At 35.0% G+C, this 11,279-nt stretch overlaps 1 protein-coding gene and 1 pseudogene across 1 annotated transcript; both read left to right on the top strand.

Annotated features, from left to right (window-relative positions):
- Window positions 1–3,259: 3,259 nt before the first annotated feature.
- On the top strand, window positions 3,260–6,182 carry LOC130985094 (dimethylnonatriene synthase-like). The gene is made up of 3 exons (XM_057907864.1): window positions 3,260–3,906; window positions 4,634–4,946; window positions 5,259–6,182. The coding sequence occupies exons 1-3, from the start codon at window positions 3,284–3,286 to the stop codon at window positions 5,886–5,888; spliced, it is 1,566 nt and encodes a 521-aa protein (XP_057763847.1). The 5' UTR covers window positions 3,260–3,283; the 3' UTR covers window positions 5,889–6,182.
- Window positions 6,183–7,903: 1,721 nt separating this feature from the next.
- Window positions 7,904–10,524, top strand: LOC130985093 (dimethylnonatriene synthase-like; annotated as a pseudogene).
- Window positions 10,525–11,279: the final 755 nt, after the last annotated feature.

Below are 11,279 nucleotides of genomic sequence, written 5' to 3'. Positions count from 1 at the left end.
ATATATATAAGCCTGAAGAATCACGCTACATCGGTCTAAAATTTAATCAGGCCCAACATGTAAAAATTAGATAAATGTTTTATCTAAGGCCCAAATTTGCATTAAAAATATGAGAGAATATAATTTTCATTTCTAAAGCCAAAATCTTAAAATTTATTCATTTAACTAGCGAGCGCGACCAGACAATACGTGAACTTGACATAAAATAAAATTTTCAATGACTTCATAATTTAAATGCTTCAAAAGTAATTGAAATCTAAAGTAGTTTAATATAAATAATTTTGGATAAATGATTTAGTTTCGGGCTGTCACAATCGATTAAGTCAAATATATTAATTTTTGCCTTCTTAGACATCCGAGCTTCTAAATACTCCTCATCATGAAAAGTTAGACCAACATCAACTGAATTTCCGACTGTCAATTAAGCTCTAATTTCATTAATTGAAAATCAAACTTAGGTGAAAATTGCAACAAAAATCTAAATTCATGTATTTTTTTGGCTGAAATTGAAAAGTTCTAGTGAAAATTGCAACTTTTTTTCGATGTCCGTGTATTTTTTGGCCATAACCCCTTTGTTTTACGTGATTTGTAATATTTTGTGGTTTCGTGGATTTCCTTTATTTGCAAATATGGATATCAAAAACCAATGTTTCATGTAGGAGTGTAAATTTGGGTTGCGGGTATCGGGTACACCCTCACCCGCCCCGATACTATTGATAGTTCTAATTTCATTGAAAGTCAAACTTAGGTGAAAATTACAATAAAAATTTAAATTCATTTTTTTTTTGCTTAATTAAAAGTTCAGATAAAAATGACAACTTTTTTCAAAATTCATGTATTTTTTTGCCATAATCCCTAAAACAAAAAATAAGATGTCAATGTTTCGAAAACCGTGTAACCAGGGTATTTAATTTAACCATTGTATGGTCCATTTGAGTAAGAATAAAGGTATTATAAAAATACTAATTACTACTCCCTCCGTCTCAAATGAAATGTCTTATTTTCTTTTTTGGGCTGTCCCACTTGAAATATCTTGTTTCCTTTTATGGAAAAAATTATCCTCAAAAAAGTACAATTTTTGAGACCAACATCATCTTTTCAACTCTACACCACACCACTTAATAATATAATTAACATTTTCCTAAACAATCGTGCCGAAAGAAACAAGACATTTCACTCGGGACGGAGGGAGTACTATTAAATATATAGATGACACGTGTCATCGTCCTAAAACCCTCATGCATTACATGTGTTTCATGGTGGACTCACCCTCTTAACAATATTTCCATTTTTGTGAAGCTCCTGGATAAGCTAAAATAATAAGGTGGATCCACTGCGTTTTTTTAAGGCGTTGGGCGCAGCATAGAACTTGTGCGTTGCTTTCATTCATATTAATGGTTCTCATTTGTGTAGTCTATACTGGTTAAATGTAGACCATACATTGCCAATCCTATATGATGACGTAATAATCTATCTCATAATTAATTGCGTAGCACACAAGAAGTGTTAAAAATCGAGAAAATGGAGCAGAAAAAATAAAATCCCCTTGATTTAATAAATGAGAATGTATTTAAGCTTAAGATAAAGAAAGTCGTGATTAAAAAAAAGGTAAAAGACAATCTTATGATTTTAATTAAGTTACAAATTTGGTCAACTCACGGATAAGGGGAAAAAATCGATATATTTGACTCAATCGTCTTATTCAAATATTTGACGTTATCATGAATACTTAATTTCATTTTTTATTTCATTCTTATTTTGCTTATAGAAATTATTATTCCATATCACATTTTCTTAACACGTGACGATGATTTGTGTGCGTGTGTTGGCCAAGCGGTAAGGGGTTATATAATGCTTAAGGTCAAAAGTTTTGGATTCGAGTCCCCTATCTGTTGTTCAGCCTTTAAATTTATTTATTTAATACTGTTAATTTATTAAAAAAAAAAACACTTGACGATCATTCATAAATACAATAGTAGATGTTATTACAATATATGTAGTATAGGGCTCGGCTTTGTTTGGAGTCTTTGGACCAACTAGCTAGTCAATTAATTAAACCGTCGTTTATTTCATTACTTAGAGCATCCGCAATGGGCGTAGTTGATAGCCTACTTGATAACCTACTTGATAGTGGTTGTGACGTTGTGTTATTGAGTAAGTAGTGTTGCATTGGGGTTACTTGATAGCCTACTTGATTTTTGTAGTTTTTAAAGAGGAGAGATAAATTTTTAAAGAGGAGAAGAGAATTAAAAAAAATCGAGTGCCTACTCGAGTAGAGTATTGCACTCGTGTGCTACTCGAGTCTTCGAGTATGCACGAGTAATTTCCTTTTTTTTTTCTTTTTTTTTTAATTCTCTTCTCCTCTTTAAAAATTTCTCTCTCCTCTTTAAAAACTAAAAAAATCAAGTAGGCTATCAAGTAACCCCAATGCAGCACTACTTACTCAATAACACAACCACTATCAAATAGGCTATCAAGTAGGCTATCAAGTAAGCCCATTGCAGATGCTCTCATGTTTTGAACTTGATGCATATATAGCATATAGACGACAAATATAGTACTCTAACAACCATAAATGTTCCTATCTGTCATGGAACACGAGATTTAACACTGTAGAAAAAAAGGAAAGGAAGAAAATTCAACGTGCCCAACAAATTTTAGTCCAAGATTCTTACATTTTTCTAATGAGATTGTGTACCATCGTATTTTAATTTTAACTTTTCTATTTTATAATTATTTATTATAAAAACAAAAATTATTATTAAATAATGAGCTCTAACTAATATTTATCACTAAAAATTGAAATTAAGGAAATATATATATTCTAACATTAAATTAATTCATCAAAATAATTTGTTATTAATTTAAATAAATATAAAAAAGTAATTATAAACCCTAATTGGATGAGTGAATCTTTGATATATTTTTATTATATCAAAACATAATAAATTAACATGGAAGAAAAAATTGTCAATGAGACTTTGCTCTAATAGCAAAGTTGGGCACCAAAATACTCTCCTATATGAGAGCTTTTGGTGGTGTTGTAATTCTTTCTGCGTGCGGGTTGTATATTTGATTATATTTAGATATCTCTTGTAATTCTAACTCAAAAAAAATATTGCGATTATGCTCGACATCATCTTTTAGCAATTCCAATTTTTTTTAAAAAAAAAAACATGGAAGAAGAATTAATTAAAAATTATAATAAAAATGTACTCTATAAATAGTAAGCAATTATGGCCAACATTCCACCATCAAAATCTTGTTCAACTTCACTCCAACAATGGATTTCCTCTCTCTCACCACACAAATTGCATTATCATTATTATTTCTAGCAACCATATTAATCATATACTCTTATTTTAATTCAACCAAGAAGGTAACAACTCCACCGGAGCCGCCGGGTGCATGGCCGTTGATAGGGCACCTCCACCTCCTCGACGGCCCGAGCCCGGTGGCCCGAACCCTGGGGGCCATGGCCGACAGCCACGGCCCCGTCTTCTCCCTCCGCCTCGGCAGCCACCGCGCCGTGGTGGTGAGCAGCTGGGAGGCGATCAAGAAGTGCCTCACCGCCAACGACCGCGTCTTCGCGACACGGCCGAGCATGGCGGTGGGGAAGCACTTGGGCTACGGCGGCGCGAGCTTCGGGCTCGCGCCGTACGGGCCTTACTGGCGTGACGTCAGGAAGATGGTGACCGTCGACCTCCTCACGGCCCGCCGCCTTGACGATTTCAGTCATGTGCGGACAGCGGAGGTCGACGGCTTCGTCAAGGATTTGTACTCGATGAGTGGCGGAGGAAACGGCGGCGAATCGAAGAAGGTGGTGGCTTTGAGTGGTCGGATTGAGCTCTTGACGTTCAATATCATCTTACGGATGCTAGTTGGGAAAAAGTTCTCGTTTTCCAAGTAAGTAATTAATGTTCTCGTTTTAATTTTCAATTAAGTAATTACGTGTGAACTTTCGTGTTATATTTGTGTTTCACTTGTAAATGTATGTTTTCACTTGCATATAGGAATAAATTAAAATAAAAACTTATTTTAAAATATAAATTAAGAAGTATATATTTTCAAATTATTGGATTATAAAGATTTACATTACTTTATTAGATGAATTCATGATTCTGAATTCAAATGTTTTATTTTCATACATATTTCACATCAAATTTATATATATTTCATATAGAATTATCATGAGTCCATTTTTTATATTTTAAAAGAGATTTGTAGCCTAATAATGATCGGCCGAGATTACCGGATGATTTAAAAAAAAAAATTAGTAAAGAAACAGGTCCTAAAATAATTATTTGAAATTATACAATCATGATCGGGCGAGATTAACATATATAGATATATTTTTTTAAATCATATATATATTATAGGTAATAAAAAAAATTGATCGGGCGAAGGCCGTGGGTGTCTGGCCTTTAGATCCGTCCCTGGGTTAGACTATAATTAAATTAATCATGAATTCTCTTTGAAATATGAACGAATATTCGGGGATATATGAGTTCAAAAATTAAAACGCTTAACTTAATTTTGAGTTGTTATACTGTGATCGATATTACGTTTATATATTTTCTCTTGATTTTTAACCTCTCGATTTTAAGCTAATATATACCTCTTGTTCCTGCAGAGGTGATGACAAAAATTGGGGGTTCCAGAAAGCCATAAAGAATGCATTGTACCTGGGTGGAGTGTTCGTTTTTTCTGATGCAATCCCAGCCCTTGAATGGTTGGATATTGGAGGATACATCAAAAGTATGAAACAAACTTTCAAGCAAGTTGACAATGTTCTTGAGGATTGGGTTCAAGAAAGAATTCAGACAAGAAGGCAAAAAAATGATCAAAGTGTCTCAGATTTCATGGATGTGATGTTGTCGACAATGGAGGAGAATGAGATGATAGCTGGTTACACAAGGGAAACTGTCATCAAGGCCACAATTCTAGTAAGCATGATGTTCTCATCGTTTTTTCGATTATATTCTGAACTATCGATGTTCACTAATGCATAGTATATATTATCAAATAAATTATTTTTTTCTGATTAGGATATATAGTGAAGAATTTGACGTGGAAATACATGCGTAAATATAAATTTTTACCCACAATAAATTTCCACTACTATCTTACTATATTTGATTGTCTGGAAATAATTTGTGAAATATCGATAGATTCAGGATGTAATTGGAAAAAGAGTGATAGTTTAAGTATATTTTGTTATATTTTAATTAATCGTTCTTTTTTTATTATATATTTAGATGCTCATCTTGACGGGATCCGAGAGCACGAGCGAGACAATAATATGGGCAATCTCGTTGCTGCTAAACAATCCCCATACCATGAAAATGGCCCAAGACGAAATCGATAATAATATAGGCAGAGACAGATTCGTGCAAGAATCCGATATCAACAACCTCATCTACCTGCAAGCAATCTTCAAAGAAACCCTAAGGTTGTACCCGCCGGGGCCACTGTCGGGGCCCCGCGAGGCCCTTGAGGAATGCCACATAGGCGAATACTATGTCCCAAAAGGCACACGTTTGGTCCTGAACCTATGGAAGTTGCACCGCGACCCTAATATTTGGTCCGAACCAAATGAGTTTAGGCCCGAGAGATTCCTGAACGAGAAAAGTCCAATAAATTTTAATGGACAATATTTCGAGTTCATCCCGTTTAGCTCAGGACGAAGAATGTGCCCCGGATTGACGTTCGGTCTGCAAGTTATACATCTAACCCTAGCCCGTTTGCTCCAAAGCTTCAACTTGTCGATGCCAAATGGGGAGGCAGTTGACATGGGAGAAGGGTTGGGAATTGCTCTCCCAAAATTGAAGCCTCTTGACGTAGTTCTCACTCCTAGGCTTCCTCATAAACTATACCAAAGCATCTAATTAAATATATTTATTTCATCATTAATGAAGCCTAGCTCAAGTGGTAAAGTTGTGAGAGATTTTGGGTTCAATTTCACTTGCATCCGTAATGCGTTTCACTTTTGTGTAGTGTAATGATCCCGTCTGCATGTGGCGTACTATATTTTTCATATTTGTGTTGTGTAGAGGTCCCTCTTACGTGTAGTATATTTTCGACCTTTGTATGATGTAGATGTCCCTCCTATGTGTCGTGGAGTGGCTTATTTGATAATTTAATATATATATCTCATAAATAAAAATGACGCATCATGAAGTGTATTGTTAGTCTTAAACTTTTCTCTGTTTTTCTTTTTCAATAAATATTTTTTTAAAGATTGGGGTGACAAGTAAGAACTCTATATTTATGTAGTAATTTTACTTTTCCCTTGAAAAGTTATTATCTGGACTCCTTTAATTTGACTGGGCTCGAAGGCTGAGTTGGGTTATTAAATTATGGGGTGATTCTATTCATAACCCCCATTTTACTCTCTATAGCCTCTTATTTAAAATAATAGTAAAAATTAATTAAAAATTTACTATTTTATCCTCATTTTTATAGCCTCTAAATTAAATATAAATTTATCAATATAATCTTGAAAATTTAAACATCAAGGAGGCTATACGTATTGATCATCGTCTTCATCCCCAAAAAACTCATGACCTTATATCCTTCTTGTCTGTGATTATATTGGGGCTTGCAGTTGGGATCGGCACACCTCAAGACCAGTCCAAAATTGTCTATTTAATTTAATGTTGGATTCCAATTGCAGTCGATTACAGGAGAATACAAGGAATGCAGAGCAAATTTAAGCCTTCTTTTAGTTGAGGGCGTAAAAAGTGAACAAATTCTTATTTAGCCATGTATGTATTCACATTCATTTGCAAATAGATCTACAATACACACAGTAGTATCCCTTTTCAACGGCTCATAGATTACTCAGATATTCACAAAGAATGTAGATTTTGTATGTATAGTCAACTTCAAAAAAAGTGTATATTTACTCACCAGAATATAATACAAAACCTGAGATTATTTCCTCACTTCTTCTCTGTTGAATTCTTTCTTGATGCAAATGAATTTTAATTCTGGTGAGTAAAGTGATTAAATAAAGAATGGAGATTATTCTGGTGAGTAAAGTGATTCGACGGGAGTGCTTCTCGGGGGCTATGATTCTATGAAGGAAGTATAGGGCAAATTAGTAAACTTCTAATTATTTTTAATTAATAGTTTAAATAAGGGGTTATAAAGAGTAAAATGGGGGTTATGAATAGAATCACCCTAAATTATGATTTAATTTGACCCAATCTCTCTCTCCCTCTACCAATTGAAAATTCCAGAACTTGCAATATGCAGATAAGTGTAGAATATTGAAATTGCTATTAATTTAAAATCTAATAAAAAAATTCATCATGTTCCAACAAAATTATCTATTCTACAAAAGCTTCGAACTTGTAAAAGTAAGACAATAATTAATAAGTAATGCATGCACCAGTAAGATCATTCTCGGCCCATTTTAATTAGTTTCCTACTTTTATAATCCCGAAAGTTTAGTTTTCCCTTCATTTTGAGTGAGTCTGAATTAATTAAACTCTTAAAATAGGCTAATAATTGTTTCTACGTAGTGTTCTACTTTTGAAAGCTCAATTTTTTTTTTTATTATTATTCTAAATTCCGAATCAGACTAAGTTACTATCATAAAAACCCAAATTTGACAACTTAGTGTAACCCAAACCCGCAAATTAATTCGACAACTTAGTGTAACAACCCTAATGGTGCCTATTTGTCATGGAACATGAGATTTAACAGTGTACAGAAAAAAATGGTGTTACAAATTACAATCGTAAAGCTCCCTTTTTGTCATGGAACACGAGATCAAATTTCACAATGCCAAAAAAAAAAAAAAAAATCAACGTCCCCAATTTTTTTTCCCAAGACTCTTAAATTTCTATATTCGAATATGTTATAAAATGTACTCTATAAATAGCTAGCAATCAATTGCCAAGATTCCATCATCAAAATCTTGTTCAATTAATCTCCAACAATGGATTTCCTCTCTCTCACCACACAAATTGCATTATCATTATTATTTCTAGCAACCACGTTAATAATATATTCTAATTTTAATTCAACCAAGAAAGTAACAACTCCACCGGAGCCGCCGGGTGCATGGCCGTTGATAGGGCACCTCCACCTCCTCGACAGCCCGAGCCCGGTGGCCCGAACCCTGGGGGCCATGGCTGACCGCCACGGCCCCGTCTTCTCCCTCCGCCTCGGCAGCCACCGCGCCGTGGTGGTGAGCAGCTGGGAGGCGATCAAGGAGTGCCTCACCGCCAACGACCGCGTCTTCGTGACGCGGCCGAGCATGGCGGTGGCGAAGTACGTGGGCTACGGCGGCGCGAGCTTCGGGCTCACACCCTACGGGCCCTACTGGCGTGACGTCAGGAAGATGGTGACCGTCGACCTCTTCACGGCCCGCCGCCTCGACGATTTCAGTCACGTGCGGGCGGCGGAGGTCGACGGCTTCGTCAAGGATTTGTACTCGATGAGTGGCGGAGGAAACGGCGGCGAATCGAAGAAGGTGGTGGCTTTGAGTGGTCGGATTGAGCTCTTGACGTTCAATATCATGTTACGGATGCTAGTTGGGAAAAGGTTCTCGTTTTCCAAGTAAGTAGTTACGTGTAAACTTTGGTGTTATATTTTGTGTTTCATGTGTAAATATATGTTTTCACGTGTATATAAGAATAAATTAATATAAAAATTTATTTTCAAGTTGAATCATGAATATCTACGGTGAATTCATCTGTTTATTGGATGAATTCATATATGGTCTTGAGTTCGAATGTTATAAGAAGCAAAAATTTCAATTTTTTTATTTATATTTTTCATTGCAAATTCATATATATAGGATTCGGTTCTATTGAAAAATTAAATATTTTGCAAACTTTAAAATCGTGATCAATAATTTTGATGAACAGACATTTTGGTTTGGAGTTCAAGTCTTGCAGTGATGAAATTTTCTAAAATACGTCTATTCATTAAAATGACTTACTTGTTCATCAAAATTACTGATCTGTTCAATATTTCACAATTTTGCAAAATATTTAATTTCTCAATTCAACCTTTCCCTCTCTTTATATATAGTTTTTCAACTTCTCTATTTTACGCTAATACCCCTTGTTCTTGCAGAGGTGATGACAAAAATTGGAGGTTCCAAGAAGCCATAAAGAAAGTATTGTATCTCAGTGGAGTGTTCGTTTTTTCTGATGCAATCCCAGCCCTTGAATGGTTGGATATTGGAGGATACATCAAAAGTATGAAACAAACTTTCAAGCAAGTAGACCATGTTCTTGAGGATTGGGTTCAAGAAAGAATTCAGACAAGAAGGCAAAAAAACGATCAAAGTGTCTCAGATTTCATGGATGTGATGTTGTCAACAATAGAGGAGAATGAGATGGTAGCTAATTACACAAGGGAAAACTGTCATCAAGGCCACAATTCTAGTAAGCGTGATATGTTCTTGTCATTTTTCCAATTATATTCTGAACTATCGATTTTCACTTATGCATATATATCATCAAATAAATTATTTTTTTCTCGTACCTTGAAGATGATTAGGATATATAGTGAAGAATTAATTTGACGTGAAAATCCATGTGTAAAACTGAGTTTTTCCCACATTAAATTTTCAACTATATATCCTCCTCAATTTTCAAGTACTACAAAGTTTGTAACTATATTCATAGTTTCATGCAGCCCTAAAAATAATTTGTGAAAATTGATAGTTCGCGATGTAATTGAAAAGAGAGTTATAGTTTGAGATATATTTTGTTATTTGGATTAATCCGTAATTTTTTTTTATCAAATATTTAGATGCTAGTCATGACGGGATCCGAGAGCACGGCCGAGACACTAATATGGGCGATCTCGTTGCTCCTAAATAATCCCCATACCATGAAACTAGCTCAAGACGAAATTGATAACAATGTTGGTAGAGACAGATGCGTGCAAGAATCCGACATCAACAAACTCACTTATCTACAAGCAATCTTCAAAGAAACCCTAAGGTTGTACCCGCCGGGGCCCCTGTCAGGGCCCCGCGAGGCCCTCGAGGACTGCCACATCGGCAAATACCATGTCCCAAAAGGGACGCGTTTGGTCATCAACCTATGGAAATTGCACCGCGACCCTAATATTTGGTCGGACCCAGACGAGTTTAGACCCGAGAGATTTTTGAACGAGAAAAGTCAAATAAATTTTAAAGGACAATGTTTCGAGTTCATCCCGTTTAGCTCGGGACGAAGAATGTGCCCCGGAATGATGTTCGGTCTGCAAGTTATACATCTAACCCTCGCCCGTTTGCTCCAAAGCTTCGACTTGTCGATGCCAAATGGGGAGACAGTTGACATGGGAGAAGGGTTGGGACTCGCTCTACCAAAGTTGAAGCCTGTTGATGTTGTTCTCACTCCTAGGCTTCCTCAAAAACTATACCAAAGCATCTAATTATATATATCTATGTCATAAATAAAAATGATGCATCATGAAGTGTATTGTTAGTCTCAAACTTGTCTATGTTTTTTTTTTTTTTCAATAAATAAATTTGTAAAGATTATGGTGACACCTCTATGTGTATGCTGTAATTTTACTTTTCTTTTTTTTGATGAATAATTTCTTTACAAATAATACAAACTACACACACACCCCACCTATGGTGGTTATTGTGGCCGAGAGTACTCGAATCTGTTACCTCTTGGACAACAGGCAACCACCCCATCCACTAGGCCATCCCTTGTAAAGTTTGATAATCTGGACTAGGCTCTGAAGGCTGAGTTGGGCTGCCAAATGAAAATTCTAGAAATTGCATTATGCAGATAATTAAGTGTTGAATATTGAAATTGCTATAATTTAAAATTTAATAAAAAAATCATCATGTGTTCGAAGAAAATAATCAAAACTTATGTGCGTTACGCTTAAATAGCAGTTTGACCTTTTGATTTTGCGTTAAGAGATACCCCCTTCGTCCCCCGAATCTTGACACATTTTTAATAAGGTAATAATCAGTCCAAAAATAAGGGTCTTAATTACATTTTCTCTCATACTTGATCACTTTTATACTTTATTACCTACACACTTAAAACACTAATCTAATAAAAAAATCATCATGTGTTCGAAGAAAATAATCAAAACTTAATAATGTGCGTTACGCTTAAATGGCAGTTTGACCTTTTAATTTTGCGTTAAGAGATAATTACCTATATTATATTATTTTATTCAGATTGCATTTAAAAAACATATCTCTCTGATGCTGTCTCATTGACTTTGAGCATGGACTATAGAGAAGCATCAAGGAACGGGTCTATTACATAACAATTAAC

The sequence above is a fragment of the Salvia miltiorrhiza genome, chromosome 5 (assembly GCF_028751815.1).
Source record: "Salvia miltiorrhiza cultivar Shanhuang (shh) chromosome 5, IMPLAD_Smil_shh, whole genome shotgun sequence".
Classification (NCBI taxonomy): domain Eukaryota; kingdom Viridiplantae; phylum Streptophyta; class Magnoliopsida; order Lamiales; family Lamiaceae; genus Salvia; species Salvia miltiorrhiza.
The sequence above is the reverse complement of the archived record's forward strand: the minus strand, read 5'-3'. Positions and strand labels throughout refer to the sequence as shown.

Excerpts from the sequence above, each read along its gene's own strand:
- LOC130985094 (XM_057907864.1), top strand. The coding sequence starts at position 3,284 with ATGGATTTCCTCTCTCTCACCACACAAATTGCATTATCATTATTATTT. Across the intron at positions 3,907-4,633 it reads AAAAAGTTCTCGTTTTCCAA|AGGTGATGACAAAAATTGGG; the intron begins GTAAGTAATTAA and ends TTGTTCCTGCAG. Across the intron at positions 4,947-5,258 it reads TCATCAAGGCCACAATTCTA|ATGCTCATCTTGACGGGATC; the intron begins GTAAGCATGATG and ends TTATATATTTAG.